Below are 24,217 nucleotides of genomic sequence, written 5' to 3'. Positions count from 1 at the left end.
TCCACCACAAAAAAAGCATGGTGTTATAAACTACCATGCTGTAATGGAAGAACAAAAACAGAAACTCTTTTAGTTTTTAATTAATACGTTATTCAAGGGGGGTTAAAAACCCCAAACCAGTTTCTGTCATGGTGGCTGTGGGTCAATCAATCGTATTGGGCCTGCACTTTTCTAATATCCTCAGGAATCACTTTTTGAGTGACCCATTTCACTAAGGAGGACAAAAAATATTATAGAAGTTGTAAGAATCCCCGTGGTAATGTGTACCTATGGTAGTCACCAAAACCCAGGAAGTAGGTGGTGAGAAACCACAAGAATGCATCAAAGGGATGTGCTTGGTGTTTGGTGAATATTTTTATACACTAAGCAAATGGCTTGAGGTGACCAAACAAAGACAAAGACCAGGAATAATTTTTAGTTACCTACCTTTTCAGAAAGTTAAGCTTTTTGATCCAAGATTTGTTCACTTTAAAAAAAAAGTTCCTTCACCATTAGAGGATGAAACTTTTTCATCACTTCCCAACCATCAGAAATATAAAGTTAGATATATCATAGCATCTGCTTTCGAATATTAATCAAGGAGAGAAGAGATAAAAGAGTTCACATTCAATTTAAAAGGAACACTGTAATTTTGCAAGATTTCTCTTGGAGAGGGAAGCTGGCAACAGAAAGAAAAAGGCAAAATGAGAAGGAAAATAAAACCATGATGACTTTTCAACCACCCTGCAGGGAGTTTTAATTATTTTAGGGGGCTGAATGTCCAAGTCCGCCAGGCTGAACTTTCCCCCCACCTTCTCTGGGAGAACTGCCCCATCAGGCCACAGCCAACTGAGGTTGGAACTGTTTCTGGTTTTCAGCAAGCCCGCTATTGCTTGCACCATCACAGAGGAGCCCACAGACGACCCTAGTGTTTTTGTATCCTTCCACATCACGTGACAATTTCACGTCAAGCCATTTGCTTTGGATGAGGATGATAAAGGGCAGCAATTGAAACACAACAAGAGCAAAAATTGGAAATGACCAGCACAGGCAATGGAGCAATTGCAAAGAAAAGAACCACAAACCAAAGCAGTAACTTACGGTAGCTACTTTCGCTATCGCTGGCATTAGAGGAGACATGTTCTGCAAGAACAGCACAGCAAATTAAAGAAATTCCAAGCACTGGAGAGCAGCCAGAACGTGAAAGAATAACACTCATGCAAGGCTACTACAAGTGTAAGCGGGAGGCATGGGGAAAGGCTGCAGAAGAGGTGGCATTAAGAAAACTCAGATAAGATACAAAAGATGAAAACTTTATCTCCACGAGTTATAGGAAGCTACTACTTGATTGCTGGGTCTTCTTTTTAGCAAACAGCAAAGTACCTTTAATTACAAAAAAATATAGAATGTCAACCTAAGCACTTTTCTTTTTACGCATACTTTGCCCCGTTCCCATGGCCCTAATTTTCCAGTTTCATGTGACTCAGCTGGATGTTTCCTGACTCTTAAGTTCAGAAGCTTCTGGTGTGTAGGCACCGTTTGCTTACAAGCTTTTTGTTTCTCTGTGTTAGCCTTTAGGCATTTTGCAGGAATATTGTATTTCAGATTGCCAGGTGGTCCTTGGGACCCCATGAAATTTATTTCTATGTAAATACTTCTTAAACAAATTCTCAGGATGAAAAGGGACTGTTGAGAATTTTTGCTGCTTCAGTGAGTGAGGAGAAAATTTTAGAGGAAGAAATGAGTTGCTGAAAAATGGTTTATGAATCAGTTCAATATTTTCTTGATTTTATTTTAAGATTCTTCCTTGGACAGCTATTAGGTTCTGGAGGAATGAAACAGGCAGGGAATAAATGGTCTGATACCAAGCACAGGTCCTGGCATGAAGTATGCTTTTAATTCATGTTGAATAACTTGCTTGTACGGTGATATTTCAAATTTAAAAAAAAAAAATACAGTTTAGCTAACAGGGATGTGTATGCCAGAATTAGAGCTTTTATTTCCAAAAATCATTTCATTTGTACTCTGTATTAAGTTATAGAAGATAAATTCATTAACTTATCAAGTCCTTTGTATATCAGGTTAATTAAATGAAGAATATATGACTGATTTCTGAAGCTCATTACCAATAACTGGGCTTTTAAAAAGTGGCAACTTGTTCATTTTTAGAAAATGGAAAGAATATAGAACATTATTCTCTCTCTCATAGTAAAAAGTACTTTAAAATGTATTTCATATTATAGATTCTCACCAATTGGATGGATTAGTCTTTTTTTTTTTAAAGCTTTACTGAGGTATATTTGACAAATAAATTATAATACTTTTAAAGTGAACAATGTGACGATGGGATATGGTATACCTCGTGGAAGGATTCTCACAATTGAGTTAATGCATCCTGGAAGGATTAGTTTTAGAGAATGAAACTAAGGAAAAGCAAAACATGGGCTAAAATCATAGGAGTCATTTCTCTTTGTGTTGCTAATTTAGGCACACATTTTACAAGTGCAGAGGGTATTAGGGAAAGAAGTGTGAATGACCTAGGGCAAATTTGTTTTCTGTTGTTGAAAAAAAGTCAAGGGACACACCCAACAAAGGTGTATCTTCATATACGCGATTATCTTAAGTACCTTGAATTGGCAATGACAGGGTTTTTTGGGTCTTTTTGTTGTACTTGTTTTTTTTTATTTTTTTTAATTTTAAAATAACTGAGAATAAAGCTATGCTATCTATGTGGTGTTTTACTTAACCGATCTCTCTTAGTATCAAGATATTGTATCACAGAATTTTCCCATTTTGTAGGTAAAGAGAAATTTGAAAATATGTTCCAGCTAAAGTCCAAACGATGGTTAATGATAGCATTAACTGGCAAATAACTTTACCTACTGAAATCTGTTCAATTTTTAAAAAAGCAAAACAAACATTTGCACATTCTGGATTTAAAAGGTCATTTTTGACATTCTAATAGCAACTACTTTTCAGTGATATTCATTTATTCACAATATATTAAAATGCTTCTCCACACCCCGCCCCCATTGAAAATCTAGAACCTGGTGGTACTTGATGCTATCCAGATAATGTTGAGATCAGTATTTGAACTTCAGCCACTAATTCAAGAAAAATTTCATGACATATGCCATAGAGAGACTCAAAGATAAAGTTTTCATCTTTAAAAAGATCAGTAGTTACTCTTGATCAAATTTTGTTTTCTATATCTATATCTAAAAAAAAAGTCCAAATTAACAATCTGAGGGATGAAGCATATCATTACACAGGATTAAGAAACAGCTCTTGAAAACAAAGTCCAGCTCAATGCTATTTTGTTTTATACAAATGAAATGAACAGCTTCTAAAAATATTGCCCATAGCTGTTAAATTAAAATAAAACAAAATAAACAAAAAAATGAGCATGTGATACAGTTGCAAAAGACACAAACTATTCTTATTTAATTGGTGCCTACACAACGGAGTTAGTGTTAAAGAGAGAAAAATCATAGCATAGTATATTAACACAGGATTATTAATTTTTATTGCTTAGTGCAACGAGACACAGACTAAAGGCATTAATAACTAGAAAAGTTAAAGGTTTAATATACTTTATTTTGCAGTCTATACTATAAAACAAAGACCTGATTATGTAATGCCACTAATAAATGACTGATAGAAAAACATATTAATACATATCTAAAATTTTATCATACAAACGTTTCAAGCAGGATCACTGCAAGTCAGAGAAAAAAATCAATCATAGTTAATAACAAAGAATTATCCATGGAAGATCAAATAGCTTAATGTTTATTTTTTGAGAAGGCATGTTCCCTTTGACAATAAAATAGCTCCTTTACTACTAGCAAAGTATGACCCAATTATGGAAGTTGGCAAGGTCATTAAATATTTCTGGCTATCAAGGCAGAAGAAAGGACGTAAAGTACATTTCTACTCTCTTGTTCTAGAACATTTAGCTCACCCTTTCTTTCAACATGGCTTCTTGCTCTCTGGGAGGTGTTAGGCGGCAGAGCAAGGGATGCCGTGGTTGGCATCGTGACCATGTTGGCCACATCACATGGTCAGAAAGGGCAGGTGTGAACTGCAACAGAAGTTACAGTGCCTGACACACTTGGCTTTTAAATGCTGACATGCAGAACAAAACGGTTGAAATTACTCTGTAGGAGCATTCACAGCTAGGTAACATAAAACTCGTATCTTGTGCATGCTAGGAGTGAAAGGCCCTCAAGAAAAGGAACAAAAGCCAAACTCAAAAGGAAAGGAAAAGAAAAGAAAAGTTACAGTGACCATTCCTGGGAACTTACTCAGAGTCTTTGTTCCATAACCGTCGTCACCTAATCCGGGGATGTCCTGCATGGAAGTCCCCAGAGAGAGCAATGAGAGAGGAAGAACAGCCACGGAAGAGGAAGGAAGAAGTCAGTGGAGTTGAAATGGATACTACCATGACAGACCGTGTTGCCTAAGCAATCTGGATCCCACTCTTTCTTCTTTTGAAACAACTTTCACCCCAAACTCCCTGGGCTGAGACTCAAAGATTTGTAAAGCAACTCAAAAGATAGTGAGTTTAAAAAAAAAAAAAAAAAATCAGAAGACTGTTACAGAAAAAGAGGAAGATTTACCAAATGCCATTTGTGCCCACTGTTAATGTTGCCACAGAAATGTACCACTCAGAGCAATGCTCCACTCCCAAGTTTCAAGACAAATTCTTAGATTTAGTATCCACCAAAAATACAAGCTCACTGCTCAGTAAGTATTTAACATTTGCTGGGAGGGAAGGTGTAAACACAGGGCTAGTAATTAATACAGAGAATTTAGTCACTCCCAATGAGCTAGAATTCAAAAACATACACATGGCAATGGAATCCAGTATTTCTGTTCAGAAAAGAATTTGTCTCAAGCCCTCAAGAGCTGTATGACAGAAAAGGCAAACCAGCCCCAGCCCTGGTCACAGAAAAATGAAGGCTGGAAGCAAAGTCCCAGCTTCCTGAAGTCCCTCTCCAATGCATTCTGCAAAGAAGAGCCACATCAAGGGAAGGATCCAGACTGCAGCCAAACACTGGTCACAGTAGTAAGCCCTGACCTGCCTGCCTACCGTGTTTGTTTGCCTAGGCGTGTGGCGTGGGGGAGCCTACGTCATGCGTGTTGCCCGTGAAGAATTTTTTTTCTCTTTTGCTGCATGTGACATTCTCTTCGAGAATCTACTTACGTTCAGGATCACTGGTTTCCTGCTCACTCTGCTCCTTGTTCTTGTAGAATGGGAATTTTCGTGAAAAGATGAAGCTCTTTTTACGCTTGTCATTGAATGACTGTGAAGGAGAAAAGGCATGGGGCAAAAACAGGGGACGTCTAATTGTTGTCACACTCATGCTGACAAAACAACTAGTTTGTAAAAGCAGAGAGAGCTGTAGTGACGCAAGTGGATAGTCTAAAGAGGTGCCAGCGCCTCTCCGAAGGCAGATTTTATTTTCGAGGAGTGTAAATTCTGAATGATGACACCTTGGAAAAAATGCCTCCTAATGAAAAGACTGGTTGCAGGTAAATGATGATGGAGGAAAAGAGTCTTAAATTAGAAGCAGAAGACCCAGAGCTTCTGTCCTGGCTCTACAACTTGCTAGTCCATCACCTTAGACAGGTAACTGAATCTCTCTGAACCTCAGTATGTTCTTCATCTGCATACTGGAGGATAATGAATGATAGCAGCTCTTAGGATGTGAGACTCAGGTGAGGCAGGATAAACATAACGTGCTATACAAATGTCATCTTTATCATCATCATTATCATCAGGTAGAGAAGACTTTCTTAGAGATACTAGACACCTCAGTGCCTGGATGTCATTTCTTTGTAAGTTGAATATGAATTACTTCCACTTGGCTTTAATTTAAAACACACAGAGAAGTGTGTAGATTTATGATATATGATACTTATAGTAGCACACATAGATATACAATAATTATTCATTCAAAAGAGATTTTAAAGACACGTGAGCCCCACACCCTCATCTTGGGAACAGGGGACCAGAGGCAGAGAGAGGTTGAGTCTCTTGCTAATATCATGGGGCTAGTTGGTGACAGCTAGGACACTGTCAACCCAAATCTGATATTAAAAGAGAGTAGCTTGATATTCCCTCGAGCAAGGGAGAAATAATGGTTACTCATTTATATTCTGACATGATAAAAAATACTGTAAGAAGGACTGTCCTTAAAAATGTAAACCACTTCATTAGGTTAAATGAGACCGAATTAAAAATAATACAGATGCATGTAATATAAGACATATATTAGAACTTATTCATATGCTTGCCCGGAAGACTCCTTAAGGAAATTTCATTTATTCCCCCTGTTGCTGTTGTAAATGCTTTGTGGGGTTCTTCTTTGGGAAATGAATTCACAGTCATTTTATAAGCTATAGGCTCTACAAGTCTTAGTAATTTCATAGTCACCTATCATTTAAAAAATATGTTTCACCAGCTTGATAACCATACCTATTTGACTGGCTCTGACAGTCACTCTCCAAAGAACAAGATTTGTTACCATGTAGGTATTAAAATGAATGTGCCAAAGACTCTGAAGGTAATTTGACAAGGGGTATTCCAAAATAGTTCTAGCAATGGCAGCTGGTAGGAATACATGTAGGGCCAGCAGGGTGACTATTTGGAAGGAAAAGCACTTGTTCAGATGTATATATTTTATTCATTGGTGGGATTCAGTGACGTGCTCTTATGGGTTTGAAGCTTGACTGAATAGTGTAAATAACTTAGTTTCTTCGTATACTCATGTGCTCCTATATCAGATATCCATTTTGGTAGTCTTGTTTATTTAGGAAACATTAAAATGCTAAAATGTTGGTGCTGTCATTCAGTAATTGATTACATTTTTGGGTGCTAGGAACTTCACCAAAATTAGTCGAGCTTAATTTTTATGTCTCATTAAGAAGGCTTTAAGAAAAACAGTAAGTCAAATATTTGATAATTTTTGAAATTAGGCAACATATTTTATATGTAATACATCAAGTATTAGATATATATTCTCAGGGTAAAAAGAAGTATTATTTCAGAATTTATGACTCTGCTGACAGCACTTATGCTCAATATAGTTTTGTCAGAACTTGTCATTGAGGCCTTGTGTCCAGAGACAAGGCTGGGAACGGCCCCCCAAATTTTCCCAGCTAAAAAATGATAAGTCCTTAAAGGAACATTAAATATTCTTGCATCACTCCAGTTTCATGCCACTTTTACTTTTCAAGCATATTTAAACTTCAGTAACTGAAAATAAAAGAAAAAAATCATGTAAGAATTAATGACATGTGTATTGCAAGATATGTTAGACATTTAACTTCAACATCATGGATGACTTGTCATGCAAAAAAAAAAAAATTTACAAATTCTCATGCAAATACAAAACAATGCCCAAAGGAGGAAAGCCTGGGGTTAAAATGTAGACACAGATGGACAGTGTAGAGGCGTTTGAGGGCCAAAATGGGGCCACATGCAAACCACATCATTTAACTTGTCTCATGGGATCAAAGGAAAATGAATATGTGTTGTCTGATTAATTCTTTTTTCATTTCAAAGCAAGAACTGTAATGTGTTAACATTTCCCAAGTATGAAAATGTTGTGTATCATGAGTCATCTGATTGGGATATAATAATATTTAGCATCACATCTTTAAAAGAACAGAAAATACATAACTGCTCAAAAATAAAATTATCTAATGTATTAGTCTTATTACCCAAAGTCATTTTGTATTGGAATGAAAGAGAACGTAATAGAGTCATTGGTGGTTAAACGACTTTACACTGATGGACACAAAACCAAATCACAACTTCCGTTCACACTCACAGACTTAAAAGTCGCACATTTAGGGTCTTAGCAAAACATTTCAAATGTAAGAGGTTATAGGTGGTTTATAATGCTCTAACACTAGTCTTTACTTTTTATTAGACATGTATAATACCATTATGTAAGCTTTCTGTTGCTGGTAATTTTTTTTAATTTAAAAAAGGAAAATCTGTTACATGAGTTTAGGTGAGAATAATAAATTAGCACTTTTACTATTTATAGAACACATGGCTCTCAAGCAACTGAAGGCTGGTTTACAGCTCTGTTAATCATACTTGATCAATGCTATTTTTTCTCTACACTGCTGTATCTTAGACCTCGATCTAATGCTCTCATGGCAGGAAACTTCTTTGAATAGAGACTTTGAAAATACCAATCACATGTGGCAAGTGGCAAGTTTGCATTTCTAAGAGTTCCATTTTAGAATTTGACCTGAATCATTGAGTTCTTACGAACAAAAGTGATACAACAACCATTTATTGAGCGCTTATTATGTGCCAGGCTTGGTTCTAAAAGCCCTACATGTGCTAATCTCCACACTAACTTCAGGAGGTTGGTATCATCATTATTCCCCTGTTACAGATGAGGAAACTGAAGTTTACAAATCTTCTGTTACTTGTCCAGAGTCACATAGTTGATGAGAGGTAAAGTCAGGATTTGAATGTGCAATTACTGGTTGCAGATATAGCTGCTCTTATGAGCAAGAAAAGCTTCTGCAATCCAAGCCTGTTTCAAATTTATATTTAAAATTATTAGTATTTGACTTTCATGATACTATAATCTGTCATCGTTCGAACAGCTTCACTGTTTGGCAGTTATTTAAGCCATCAGAAGTTATTGTATTCCACAATATTTTTGTGGATTATCCTGCTACAATTTTTTTGATACCCATTCATGTTTTTGAGGGCTTGATTCTATTCTTATTCTTATGATAATGTAAAAAAATAAAATAAAAAGAATTTCAGTGGGACAAGCTATGAATGGCAATTAAGAGGTGACTGTTCATGATAGGCAAAAACCTATAGAGACAAAGTAGATTAGTGGTTGGTTAGGGTTGGGGTAGGGTATACAGAGAGTGGGAAGTGACAGCTGATGAGTATGGTATTAGTTTTAGGGGAGATGAAATGTTCTAAAATTAGATTGTGGTGATGGTTGCATAACCCTATGAATATACTAAAAAACACTGAATTGTACACTTTAAGTGAGTGAATTGTATACTATGTGAATTATATCTCAATAAAGTCATAAAAAATAAAAAGGAACCTCTCCCCATCCCCTACACCATAGGATGGGAGGAAACAAACACAGCATGTTTTGAATTTTATTTGGAGCAAATACTTTTTAACTTGAATCGAATGAGTTGAAAACACACTCCCCAACCCTTGCAATCAATCAGATACACATGCCTTGTTTATCTGATTCTGCTGTTCCTCTGTTAAATGAATACCTTTCATGTTGTGACAGACATTAGAACACCCATACCAGGAGTCAGCATATTATCACTGTCACTCAAAAAATCTCTAAGTTGTTAGGTCAAGTGGCTTAAAACTGCTCAGCATGACTCTAAGTTGTAATGGCATTGCTGAACTGGTTTAAGATAATACATGTTTCATGAAGAAAGGAAACAAAACAAAAAACTCAAATTGCTGCTTCTTCCACTTGAGTCACATGTTCTTAAAGACACATGAGTGAATCGATGTATTTTTGTCTTTTTCATGCAGAAAACTTTAAAACTAGAGATATGTTTCAGTTTCTCTTCTCATATTCCTGTTCAAAATTTTCAAATCTCAAATGTTTCCTAGCTCTAAAATGTCACCTTCGTGATATGAATGTTCCCTGGGAAGAATTTAGATTTAAATTTGTACTGAGCCCAGATAACACAATTTTTGTGGCCTCCTTATCTTTTATAAATGCTTCTTTCCTCTTCATTTATTCTTGTCCTCCCTCCTCTAAGATAATTGTATTCCCCTTGGAAAGTTGTTACTATAAATTTGGGCCATCACTTTGTATTATACATATCATATTTTTGTACAGAAAAGAGATTTTTTATAACAAGAGAGGTTCAAGAACAAGTAAGAATGAAATAAAGAGATTATTAAAGGAAAGACAAGAGTTGGCTTGAGATAAATTTGCTCCCAGAAATGTCTATATGGATGTGTCTATATGGATGTGTGTATACATATGTGTGTCTAGAACATTGTCCAATTCAAAAAGGGTTCCATTTGCAATCCCAATGAATCAATGGATCTAGGCATTGAGCACCAATAGCTGGTAACATCACGCACACAAAAAAGATAATCAGATGATATATGCTTCCTGATGGGAGAACAAAATATTACTACACAGTAGTATTATAAACCTCTATTTTCAAAAGGAAACAAAACAAAATCCTTCTCTCCCCAGTGAATCTGAATATAATTAAACCTTTCATCCAACAACTAGTTTATAGAAATAAAGACACAGAAACATGATAAATTATAGTATAAGGAAAATCTGGAGCAAACTCTGTAGGACAAATGACCTAGTTTCTTAAATATAAAAATTGAAAGAAAACAAAAAAAGAATGGAGGGAAAACATATAAATCAGAAGAGATCTAGGATGGATCAACCAATTACAATAGATTTCACTTCTGGTTTAAATAAATTGTAAAACAAAACAAAATGACAAAAAAGCATTTATGGTACTTATAAGTCAATTTGAGGCCTGAAAAAAAACCTAGGATATTTGTTAATTCCATAATTGTTAATTTTTATGTGTGATAATGGCATTGTGGTCAGGCTATATTGAAATATTTATAGTTGAAATGATTTGACACACTGGCTTTGCTTCAGAAAATATGAAAGGAACATAATACTGTGACTACCCTCAGAATATATTCTAAAAATAGAATTATACAGAAATCTTGAACTTAACAGGTTTATTGTTAGTTGAATTCTGAAACCATTTGGTATGTGAGTAATGAGCAAATGTGTAAACACATGGGTGTTGCTGGGAAGTGGGGTTGTCACTGTGAAAGAAGAGTAAGTTACAAATGTGGGATGGGGAAGGAAAGGAAGAATCTTATGATGGTGAATAGTAATTAAAGGCATCCAACATAAACTTAAGGTTTTCTAAAAAACTTTATTTCCTCTCTGTCTCCACTAAAGGAGCCTAGATGTACTTGATACCCCAGGAGCAAAAAGCATACCTGGTGCTCAGATTTTGTCTTCTAAATACCATTTTCCACAAAAAAGGAACTAGTGTTTTTTTGAAGAAATGGCTCATTCCATCAGCAGGGAAAGTATAAGGTGAGTCTGAAACATTTTGTTGGGTAGTACGTTCTAAACATAAACACAAAAACAATACAAAGCTTAAAAACCCTAAAACTAATGGTGGCATGTCAAAAGGACACCAAAGGGCACCTGGGTGGCTCAGTTGGTTAAGCGACTGCCTTCGGCTCAGGTCATGATCCTGGAGTCCCGGGATCGAGTCCCACATCAGGCTTCCTGCTCAGCAGGAAGTCTGCTTCTCCCTCTGACCCTCTTCCCTCTCGTGCTTTCTATCTCTCATTCTCTCTCTCTCAAATAAATAAATAAAATCTTTAAAAAAAAAAAAAAGGACACCAAAGCCAGTTTAAAAGGGATCACACCAGCCAAATCTAGACAATTTGAATATTAAAATGAATAATGGTAGTAATTGAGTGTAACACACTGAATTAAAAAAGAAATTCATGAGTCCAGGCATATTACCAAAAATACCTAAATTAAGTAATAAAAAATGAGAAAGAAGAGAAAATTCTTTGTTACAGTAGAATGACAACTATAGAGGGAATGGTAAAGTCAGAAAAATCACCATTTTTTAGCTACCATAATAATAATCAATTCAGGCAAGAATCATCAGTGGGTGCTAAGACTACTGATTGAAAGTTTATTGAGGAACATGATATTTATCTCCTCGCAGATTATTTAATTGTTAAAAAGATGAGTAAAGGTGCCTTTCTGGTGGAGTTATCTGGCAGATATCACCTTAAACAAGTGATCAAACTTAGTATCACTGAACAGTTGGATAACCTGACACCATGTGCCTCCTGATGGAAAGCACTGAGAAGTATACAATATCATTGATGTAGTATTCCTGCCAAAAATGCATTAGATGAAACTAACCATGAAGAAATAATCAGAAAAATTAAAATTAAGGGACATCCTCTTAAAATGCCAATGTCTTGAAAAACGTAAAAAACTAAAGAACCATACTAGATCAAAGGAGATTAAGGAAGTGTAGTCCTGGATTAAATTCTGGATTGTAACCAAAAAAAGATTGTAATTTTACAAATATACCTCATATATCTCATACATATGTATACATCGTGCATATGAGAATATGCAAAACAAGACTATGATTTGATAGTTGCTGAAGCTGAGTAATGGGTACAAAAGGTTCATATTTATATTCTTTCCATATATTTTATAAGCTTGAAATTTTTCATAACAACTTGTGCCATATACCAAAATTTTCTAGAGATGAATTGCAGAGCCAATTCTAAAAGCTTAAACTATAAATTTCTAGAAGAAAATATGGAATATATTTGTAATCTGAGATAAGCAAAGATTTCTTGGATAGAACATAAAAGCACAAATGATAAATAAGAAAACTGGTAAATTGGACTTCATAGTTAAAAACTTTTGCTCTTCAAAAGAGGTCTTTAAGAAAGTGAAAAGGCAATCCACAAACTGGGAAACAATATTTACAATACATATGCCTGATAAAGGACTTTTATTTAGAATATTTAAAAACTTCTACAATTGAACAATAAAAAGAAAAACCATCCAATAAAAAATGGGCAAAAGACTTAACATGAGATATACAAATGGTCAAAAAACATATGAAAAACATTATTAGTCATCAGAGAACAGCAAATTGAAGCCAAAGCAAGATACTATCTCAATACCCACTAAAGTGGATAAAATTAAGAAGACTAACCATATTAGGTGTTGGTAAGGATGTGAAGCAATTAGAACTCTCACAGAAATTGTTGTTAACATAAAATGGTATAGCCACTTTGAAAAATAGTTTGGCAGTTTCCTATAAAGTTAATCATATAGCTAACCTATGATTCGGAAATTTACCCTTAGATATTTACTCAAGAGAAAAACATGTGTCACAAAAAGGCATGTACCAGAATATTTATAATGACCCCAAACAAGAAACAACCTTAATGTCCATCAATAGGTGAAGTCATAAGCTGTGGCATATTGATATTCACAATATATTGTTATTGCTACGCAGCAATAAAGAGAATTGAACTACTTCACCAATAAAAAGCAACAATATGGATGAATCTCAACAGCATTATGTTGAGGGATAGAAGGCAGATACAAAAGAGTACTTAAAGATGACTTCAATTATAAGAAGTTCCAGAACAGGAAAAACTAAGCTATGGTGGTAGAAATCAAGTCGGTTGTTGAGGAAATAACGAACTATGTCTTATCCATCTTTATTGTGGTTAGAACGTGATGCTTCCCCAAAATAAATTTTTAACTTAGGCTACTCTCTTAAATATGTATAGGTATATCTTCTACATCTTGATTCAGGTGGTGGTTATAGGAATGCTTTCCTCTTTGCCCATCTCATGAATAACTGGATACATCTTTAAGTTTATGCTCAGATGTGCTACCAAGGCTGTCACAGTGAATGCCCTTCATTTCAACATATTTCTCTCCTACTACATTATGATCTCAGAGCAGGTACCATATCATTTTCATTTCTGTATCCCCAGGATCTAGAGCATGGTAGGTATTCAATAAATATTCATCAAAAGAAGGCATGAACCAGTTTTTAGTGATGATTCCTACTGGTAATATGGGGAGAAACTTCTGGCAAAAAAGAAGGAGAAGGAGGAGGAGGAGCAGGAGGAATAACAAACATCTGGAGAAAGGGGGGAGAAGTAATGGAAGAATAAGACCATAGCTGAATGAGTGATATTTGAATTTATTGCTTTTCTCTGCAGTTATCTCTCAGAATTTGTTTTTCTCATGAATTTTATCTCATAATTCTATACTTTATAATCTGATTTACTTTTAGTTGCTGTTTATTACTAGTAATAAAAATGTGGTGGCTCAGCTATTTTCTTTATGCATTTTTGCATAGTATCACATTTTTAGCTCTATGGTCCATAATTGCATAAATAGAAAGTTTAAAGAATTTTAGTAGTATTAATACCTTCAATAAAATTACCATTTAATTTTCCTTTTCTAACTTTTTTTTCCTAATTAAGTTTTATTCTTTTCTTAACTAATAGGCTAGTTTGTTAAAAATACTTTTTCTATTAACAAATGAAGCATGTCTCTTTTAGGGAAGATCTGAAAGGAAATAGAGGGAAAAAAATACTTGTCATCTCATTATGAGAAACAAATCACTTTTACTATTATTGTTTCTTTGTTTTTGAACAAATTATTCTGTTTAAATTTAGTTGTATGATATGGTCTATAGAATTTTAAATTGATTTTTTTTTTTTTACTACTGTAACATATAGTAAAGTCTTATGGGAAATTGTTTTGAAATTTAGCTGTATAACCTTAGAAATGCTATTTAATCTCTGGGCCTCAGTTGTGAGTATTTAAATGTGATAATGTGATAAGCTCCTACTATAGGGCCTGACACTTAGTAAAGCTCCCTAAATCGGAACCAATTATTTTAAAGAGGACAGAAGCACCTTCCCATATCATTAGGGAGTCTTTGGGAGCATCAGCTTTAATGAATGCAAAACAATGGAAAGAAATCAGAAATTAATAACAAAAAGAAATTTAGGAAATCCCCAAACATAAGAAAATTAAAACAAACAAACATATAAACAACAAGAACATTTTCCTAACTAGCCAATGGATCAAGAAAGAAATGACAAGAGAACTAGAAAATACTTTTAAATGAATGAGAATAAAGACACAAGATACCAAAATTTATGGGATACAGCTAAAGCAGTACTTAGAGGGAAATTTATAGCTAAAAAATGCTTACATTAAAAAAGATCTGAAATAAAAAAATCTCATCTTCTACCTTAAGACACTGGGGCAAAAAAAAGAGACCAAACTAAACCTAAAGCAAGCAGAAAAAGGCAATAATAAAATTAGAGCAGAACTTAATAAACTAGGGAATAGAAAAACAAACAAACAGGGGCGCCTGGGTGGCTCAGTTGGTTAAGCGACTGCCTTCGGCTCAGGTCATGATCCTAGAGTTCTGGGATCGAGTCCCGCATCGGGCTCCCTGCTGAGCAGGGAGTCTGCTTCTCCCTCTGACCCTCCCCACTCTCATCCTCTCTCTCTCTCTCTCATTTTCTCTCTCAAGTGGATAAATAAAATCTTTAAAAAACAAACAAACAAACAAACAAACAAAAATCAACAAAACCACAAGTTGGTTCTTTGGAAAGATTAACAAAATTGATAAATCATTAGTTAGAATGGCTAAGAAAAAAAGAGAGAATCATTACTGAAATCAGGAATGAAGGGATATTGTTACTGACCTTAACAGATACAAAAAGAGTTATAAGGGAATACTACAAACAGCAGTATACTAATAAATTAAATAACTTAGATGAAACAGACAAATTTCTAGAAAGACACTACCAAAACTGACTCAAGAATAAAAAGAACTCTGAATAGATTTATAACAAATAGATTGAATTAGTAATTTCAAAAATTATCCATAAAGAAAAGCCCAGGCCCAGATGGCTTCACTGGTGAATTCTGCTAAACATTTAAAAAAGAATAAATGCCAGTTCTTCACAAACTCCTCCAAAAGATAGAATTCATTCTGTGAGGCCACCATTACTCTGATACCAAAATTAGAAAAGACATCAAAAGAAATGAAGACTACAAGTGGGGCTTTGGCTGACTCAATTGGTAGAGTATGTGACTCTTATCTCAAGGTCTTGAGTTAAAGTCCCAGACTGGGCATGGATCTACTTAGAACAAAACAACACAAAACAAAAAACCGAAAGAAATGAAGACTACAAACCAATATATCTTATAAACACAATGACAATTTAATATTTCATCAAGTGGATTATTACAGTTGGCTTAGACAGTCCTACATTGTCAGACACTTCTATAGTTTTCCATTTTTAAGTACTTTATGTTGCAATGACTACAACATATTTTGTTTCAAATTATTTCCTTCAGATAGATTTCTAGAAGTTGAATTATTGAGTTAAAAACTGTGGGTAGTTAAAAATTTTGACATATTCCCAAACTGCTTTCAAAATGATCTGTACTGATTGACAATTTTCCCCAGCAACCATTTATTCTTAATTTATAATTAGTCCCAATGATGTGTCCTATCCACTTTTCTTCCCCCAAAACCCTCTACACTCTCCATTACCCCATTACAATGTAAGCCTTCCATGAAAAAGCTACATTTTGAATCCATTAGCCAAAAGCACAATTTATTTAATCAAGTTAAAAGAGAACACTTGTACATTCTATAACTGAGAAATTAAGTTTTGGTTTTTCCCCATCAAATTCTGTGCTTGAAGACTAACTTTTCCAAGACTGGTTATTTGTCACAAAAGCATAAGCTTCTACTACTTTTACATTAAAATCTAAAGCTCTGAGACAACAATAAATTATGAAAATACTATATTTACACTTCAGAGCATCCTAGCCAGAGACAGTACAATAACTGGCCAAAGTGTTCTTCCAGAGTAGGTCATGAGTGTTGAAGCAGCACCGCTCTGATCGATTTAGAAAGGAGACTTCGATTTCAGCCATAACCTGTTACTATTGACAGGTATTCTCTAAATGACCTGGAGACCATCAAACTTGTTCCTGAATTTTGTTTTGTTTTTTTTTTTGGTGAGGTTGGGGCAGGGTGGTTATCATTCTGGATATAGGGCTTTGCAGCTAGGTTTAGTATGGATCTATTTGCTAAGATTCAAAGTATTCCAGGATGAATGTGGACATGACCTCAAACTGGGAGAATGGAAGTATCAGAGAGTCAAACACCAAAGACAATGCTGTTGTGCTCAGTTTCTTCCACCGTCCACCCTGCCTTACAAACCTGAAACTGTCTGGTCATGGGTCATAGTTATAATTGTTGGAAAGACTTGAAATGGCTTTCTTCAAGTTCACTATAGCTGATGGAACCTTCATGCTACTGTCAGCTAGTGGACCACTCATGCATTTATTTTTTTTCACTTTATTAATAAATTTATAAATTTTCATTATTTACTTTATCAACTAATATATTTATTTACTGAATGACTACTCTGTCCTCCTATGTGGCAAGCCCTCTGATGGTCCCTTAGCAATCTGGTCTGCACTGAAATAGATCTTGATATTTGCGACTAGTGCTAGAGATGATAAAATTCAGTAGAGCATTCTGACAATGTGTCGTTCTCTTTTTTCAACTTGTGCACCATTTTGTGTGGTAGACTCCATAGGAAACTGCAGGCTATACAGTTCCAATTAATTACTTCATAATTCTAGACTTGTCCAGCATGTCATCTTAAAAAAAAAAAAAGATTTTATTTATTTTTTGAGAGAGAGAGAGCACAAGTGTGTGTGTGTGGGGGGAGGGGGAGGAACAGAGGGAGAGGGAGAAGCAGGCTCCCCACTGAGCAGGGAGCATGATGGAGGGCTTGATCCCAGGACCCTGAGATCATGACCTGAGCTGAAGGCAGACGCTTAACCACTGAACCACCCAGGCGCCCACAGCATTTCATCTTTAAGCCACAAAAATACTATGCTTATATAACAACCCATAGGCTCTGAAAACAACACTAAGGGAAAAACCAAAAACCTTTATTCCCAACTTTACTCACTTTCATCATATTCTCATCAATGGGACACATTGGAATTATTTTTAAATTCTCATGTATTACACAGAAGACGGGATCAGAACAGTTCCGTGGATCCGATGTTGGTCACACCGTTGATTTCTTCATTTCCTTGTTAGTGATTTTTAATTTTTGTCCTTTTCCTTCCTCTTCCCACCCTCCCACATTCCCTCATTTCCTTCCCTTTCTATCCTTTGCTGTTTGCTACAACTCAAAGTTTCTTGTCAATGCCTGGAGGGCTAAGCCTCCACAATGTGGCTGTCAGCATATAACTGGCCACACACAGTAGGAACAGCAAGGAGCATGGGCAGGAAAAGCTCTAGGACTCATAGATGGGAGTCCAACCAGCTGCCTGATATTACACATGAAGAATGCCTTTCAGGAGCCAAAGAAGCCAGCAAACATCCACAGGGAGTCAAGAATCAGACTGAGCAGAAAGAGACCTGGGTTTCCAGTGTGACTTGGGCTAGTCACCTCACATCTCTGGGTCTTTCTCCATCTGTAAAACATGGTGCTTAGACCAGCCAAACTTTGAGGTTTCTTTGATCTCTGTCACTCACAAATTATGAAACCTTGTTCAAGGTCAAATTAAATGAATTATTTTTTTAATGCATTGATAATTGAGAGGGCTCTTTTATTCTTATATTTTTTTCTCCAAAATCTGGAGTTTGACAAAGGAGCTGACAAAATCCTAACCTGAATGAAGTCCCATATTAGTTATCCTTAGTTAACTTTAATTGAGCACCCATCAGGTTAGGCTTATTCTTGGGCTGTTTCAGTCTTCTTCCCTTCTCATCACCCAGAGTCATCCAGTTTGGGACTTAAGAGTTCTTTAGTTGCCTTATTTATGTTACTTTTATGTTTCATCTTCAGCTTAACTCTGTAAGAGACATGATCTAGTCTTAAAGTTTTCTTTTGCACTTCCCACAGTGCCCTAGAATGATGCATGGAGCAAAGCTGGTAACAGGGACTTGGTAATCATAATAGTATTTAAAAAAATTCTATTTTTATTAAGTAATCTCTACACCCAACCAATGTGGGGCTCAAATTTATAACCCTGAGATCCAGAGTCACATGTACATGCTCTACCGACTGAGCCAGCCAGGCATCCCATAAGAGCATTTTTTTTTAAACTAACGTTTGTTAAATGCTAACCTACATGGCAGGTGCCTTTATAAGTGTTTTACATGGACTCACATTCTAAGTGCTTCCACATATTATCAGTTCCTATTTAGTGGCTTCAAACTGTGCCCACACTTTATATATAAGGAAAATTAAAGTATAGAGAGGTTGATCACTTGCTCCAGGATTTACACAGCTACGATTCATAAGTCAAGTTTCATTCCCAAGCAGTTAGCTCCAGAGTTGAGCCCTTAGCCACTATGCAATACTGCCTTTCTTGTGACTGTTTGCAAAGATTTCAAGTATCTTTTGCACTCTGCTTTTAGCACACAGCCTTGGTAACCATCGCTGAGAACCTCTGCCAGCAAATGACTTTCCATGGAATTTTATACTTTATTTCTGAAACATAATCTCTGCTGCTTTATTCTTTTCAAATGGTTCAAGCAATGAGATTTCCGTGAAGGCTCCATGAGGGGCTATGAGAATAGTGAATGCTGTGTAGTAGTATGAAGTACTATGTTCACTTGCAGGGAGTACAGCACTCCTCATTTCATTTCTTCATTCTCAGAAATGCCAGTTCTTCTGCAATTTCCCCAAGGGCTCCTCTCCTCTTTATTGGCTGGTCTTATACATTCACGCTGAAGGTGATGTGATCCCATGAGGCTAGCAGGGAAGCTATAGGCTGATTTACCCTACCTGGGTGAGAAGACCCTTACTGAAATCCATACATTGATTTATACCAATGGAAAGTAACAAAAGGTTGGGGTGTCTGGGTGGCTCAGCCGGCTGGACGTCTGACTCAATTTCAGCTCAGGTCATGATCTCAGGGTTGTGGGATCGAGTCCCGCATTGGGGTCCCCACTTAGCAGGGAGTCTGCTTGAGATTCTCTCTCTCCCTCTGCCCCTCACCCCTGTACACATGCATGCACTCTCTCTCTTTCAAAGAAAGAAAGAAAGAAAGAAAGAAAGAAAGAAAGAAAGAAAGAAAGAAAGAAAGAAAGAAAGAGAAAGAAAGAAAGAAAGAAAATCTTAAAGAAAAAGAAAGTGACAAAATACTCTCTTTCCCCTTGTTCCCATTACTGCCTGTCTGAGCACTTCTGAAGCTACTTGTCCCTTATGGACCACTTTCTGACAGAAGGCTCTCCTAACTACTCCAGGCTCCTCTATTCTATGCAGTTACTTCCATTTATTCATGCACCAAATATATGCTGAGCATAAGTATAAGCCAGGCACCGTGCTAGGCGCTGGAGGTGTAATAAACTCCAAAGGACCTTGCAATTCAGTGACAGAGAGATTCTTAAGTAACTAGTATGCTGTGACAGTGTGCGCAAGGTACTAGAGAGGCATGAGGAAGGCAGGATAACTTTCACTGTGGAGGGGAGCAGGAGGTGAATGTCAACTGGATAGTGAAGGATAGGTCATTGCTCACTAAGTGGAAGAGGGAGAAAGAGAGCAAGGTTATTCAATCAGCCAAAGAAGTTAGGCAGGGTTCTTGACTGTCTCTGATAACTCAAAGTGTATCTGTTCTCCAATTTGAATGTAAACTCATCGATAATATTAATAGTGGCAAATAATTGTTGAGCTCTTTCTCTGGCCACTGTTAGTATATGTCTTATTAACCATTTTGTACTAATAATGTCATTGAACCCTCCCCACAATTCCATCACACACACACACACACACACACCCTTCTGTCTATATTATTACATGTATACAAATGAGAAAGGGGACGTCATTTGCCTCATTGGTAAGTGGTAGAAGCAGATTCAAACTCAGCTCTCTCAGACTCCGAAACCCAAGCTTCACTATTATTTTGTTTTCTGTTTGTACTTGTCCAGGGCTGAGTACAGACTAGTTGCCTAAGCAGTGTTGGTAGAGGGAAGAATTGGTTGACAGCTAGGTGTCTGTGGCAGGGGAGTTGTGCTATGTTGTATTGCAGGCAGGAAGGGATGGACCAGTGACTTCATTCACAATCTTGGTCCAAATGGAGGCACGTCATGTTACAGGGTGAGGCCAGTACCTGTATATCCTCCCAGGTATTTATTAAGTGATGATTATGCCCAGGGAAGAGGTAAGAGCTCAGTCCTGGGGTCAGACAGGCCCAGGCACACTGCTTCTCTGCTAGACACACTTTTTTTTTTCTTTTTGAGAATCTTCCTTATTAACAAGTTTGAGTCAATTCACTGGTTGTGTGTCCTTGGGGGTAGGTATTTAACCTTTCTAAGATTATTGTCCTTGTCTGTGTCATAAATTTAATAATAATGTCTACTTCATGCCATCATCATCATCATCATCATCATCATCACCACCGGTAGGTAACTCATGAGGCTCAGAGAGGTAACTTGCTTTGCTTGTGGGGCTTACTGTCTAGTGCTGGACAAGAGGCAGATATTCATGCTATGCATGCTATGGAAACTCAGAGGAGAGACTCCTGGCCCAGCTTCTCCTGCCTACCTGAGCTTAGGAAGGTCATGTTCCCTCCCTGAGCATCAGCTTCCTCTTCTGTCAGTCAGGGAGATAAATTAATGACCTCAAAAGTCCTTTATGCTGCGAAGATGTTTCCTCCTCCCTCTGACCATTCCACCCTTTCCTTCCCTCCTTTAGCTGGATGTTTCCAGCTTCACCCTCTTGGATAATGACTCAGTTTCGGGAGCTGACAGTTTACTCTTTGTCTCCCATGATCCGATGTCAACGGCAGACCCAGAGCACAAGACGTCACTTGCAGCGCCCGTGTGTCAGGAGGAATTACAGGCAAACCAATACGTAAAGCACAATAATAAATAGTATTCTTTGTAAAGTTGTTCCTGATTGAGTAATTTTCACCTCTTGCTTGCTTCTGGAAGGTGGGGTAACTCACAAATGAAGGCAAATCCATTACAGTTGAAACTGCTGGGCCCTCAGCCAATAGCCCCATTTTAGCAGGACGCGTCACAGGGGTTAGAACCCTCACTGGGAATTCAGTGGTGTAGCAGGTGAATGGAGAGTTGTTTCTGTCTGGGACATTGTTGTTCAGCCCATGCTGAGCCTTCTATTTACACATTTCCTTGGAGGAGCTCTTCAAATGCTATATGCCAGGGGATTGTGTTTTCTAAGACACGTAGAGCTCATGAGGGGAGGATATCTTAGTTCTAATGTGAGAGATATGAGTAGCCCAAAGATTTTGCCATAGTTCATTTTTTGGAGAAAGAAAAATTGAACATTGCTTGCCAAACTTCAAATAGTAGCTGATAAAAGTGCAGATTTTCACTTGGCAGGGATCTGAACATCTCTAAGATTTTAGAGTGTGCAGATAAAAACCATGAAAACACACACACACCTTAAGGGAATAAAAACACCTTCACAACCCCCAACACTTCATTTAAGAACACTCTATCCCCTTCCCTCCCTTTCTCTCTTACACACACACACACACACACACACACACACACACACACACACACACACACCCTTCCTAATCCTGTTAGCTGACGCAGCCCAGCAGGTTAATTGTTATTTCTATAGGAGACACCAGGGATCTCAGGGTGAGTCCATCACTGTAACTGATGGTCACTTTAAAGCCAAAGAGAATGCTTCTTGTGCCTAGGGAGGATTTTTCCCCTCAGCAGCCACCAGAAACTCTGCAATCATCCTTGATTCCTTCCTTGTGAGTTTCTGTCACTTTTTCTTATTCTTCCTGCCTCTGTCCTGGTTCAAGAAGATTTTTTTGCACCTTGTTTGCACATGCCATTCACATAACATTTGTGTTCCACTTGTGAGAAAATGTATTTGCATCACACAGCACAGTGCCAGGAAATTGCATCTAATAACATTATTACTCCTTATCCATTCTCATTGCTGGGGATGAAGAGTGCACATCCTACTAGGAGATAACCATTTGACAGCAATATCCATTACTTGAAGACTCCAAAGGAGTGGGATACTAATACCTCCTCCATCATGGGCTATTGTAGTTCTAAATGCAACCAGGCATGTATGGGCTTAGCCATGGTAAGTGTTCAACAAATGGTAATTATTTTTTGTTCTATAAGCATTTATTGTTTTTGCCAAACATTATATTCAGGGTTCCAAAGGCAAAAGTGTCTGGTGCAAAGTAGAAAAAGGCACCCCCTGTGGGAAAAAGAATTGCAAAAGCTCACTTTCTCGGGCTGGCTCTTGCTGAACGGTATGTGGGGTGTGTTTTGTCCTCCAGGTGTGTCCCCTCTGCAGCAGTATGTCTCTACTAAACATTGGGAACACAAAATGTGGGGCTCACAGTTTAAGCAAATCATTACCACACTGTGTTATAATTGCTATGATGGAGGTGTATACAAGCCGACATTGAGGAGGGAGCGAGGGCCACTGGGGAAGCTGGAGAAGGCTCAGGGGCACCATTTTAAATGGGATTTAAAGAATGAGTAGGAGACTGCAGGTGGAGCTAGAATAGCAAAGCTCAGTTCAAGCAGAGGAAAGGGTTGTCCAATAGGGGGCGCAAAGCCACCTCTTTTCTCCTCCCCTCTTCCCCAATCCTGCGAAGTTTTCTGGATGGAGTGTAGGATTTAGGGGAAAGCGGGGTTCAGACAAATTGTGGGAAAGATGCTCAAGAGGCAGCTCTGGCCTGCACTGTGAACGCCTCAGTTACATATGGTACTACTGGATGATTACTTCTGTTCAAGAAGTGATCAAGCAATAAATGACCAGTATAAATTTTTCTACAGAAATCAGATGTAGAGTTCAGAACTATTCTTTTATCACTGAATCAGCAACTTCAAGTACGTGGATTATAAATTTTAAAGAAGAAGAATTTTGCAGCTCACAGAGAAGTTGCAAAATCTACTCATCAAAGTGTTAAGCATTTTCATCACAGGGAAGATCCTACTATGAAATGAAAAAAAGAATAAAAGAAACCTTATTCCTTGGATCTCTCAGCCCATGGTAGATTAAAAATAGCATAATTCATTTTGGATGGGTTCTAGACAGAGGTGCTGCTCCAGGCTCACCTCCGCAGACAGTGCCATGGGACTACAGCTGAGCATTGCATGGTGAGGCAGGCAAGGAAAACTGTCGAGATTGGATTCAGCCACAGAGGGCATCGTGTAGTGTGGTAACTGAGCTCCTCATTCATTCAGCAACTCCTAAGGGGTCCGAGATGGGGGTGGAAAAGGTTAGGAGTGAGGGCCAGCCTGGGACCTCTGCATTGGTTTTGCACTGGGCATCCCGTAGACAAAGAGCAGGGTGGGAATTGAGTCTTCACTGAACACCCAGTCCCTACAATTCAAAAGAAACTTCCACTATAGCAGGTGCTACCAGGTTTACATATCAGGTGAAGATTTAGTATTACTGGAGCATCACCAATCACATGAACATTGTGATTTTGAATTTTGTTGCTGTAATATAGAAGTACTAAATATATATGGGATTTAATTTGTAAATTTATTTTAACAGGATAGATGATAAGAGCTATAAGCATATGGTATTTGTACTCAATTT

The 24,217-nt window shown here is 37.1% G+C and overlaps 1 protein-coding gene across 27 annotated transcripts in view; it reads right to left on the bottom strand.

Moving 5' to 3' along the window:
* The window catches only part of DLG2 (discs large MAGUK scaffold protein 2), a 2,208,086-nt gene that overhangs the window by 24,887 nt on the left and 2,158,982 nt on the right, over positions 1-24,217 (bottom strand). For 16 of the 27 annotated variants that reach the window (XM_027578631.2, XM_027578636.2, XM_027578632.2 and 13 more), the window contains one exon: positions 5,189-5,288. In XM_027578631.2, the coding sequence (XP_027434432.2) occupies positions 5,189-5,288 (100 nt within the window). Of the gene's footprint in view, positions 1-1,080; positions 1,123-3,681; positions 3,698-4,286; positions 4,333-5,188; positions 5,289-24,217 lie in introns of all 27 variants that reach the window. The other 11 variants (XM_027578633.2, XM_027578637.2, XM_027578635.2 and 8 more) reach the window with 3 other exon arrangements.

The sequence above is a fragment of the Zalophus californianus genome, chromosome 11, assembly GCF_009762305.2.
Source record: "Zalophus californianus isolate mZalCal1 chromosome 11, mZalCal1.pri.v2, whole genome shotgun sequence".
In the NCBI taxonomy this organism is placed as follows: Eukaryota; Metazoa; Chordata; class Mammalia; order Carnivora; family Otariidae; genus Zalophus; species Zalophus californianus.
The sequence above is the reverse complement of the archived record's forward strand: the minus strand, read 5'-3'. Positions and strand labels throughout refer to the sequence as shown.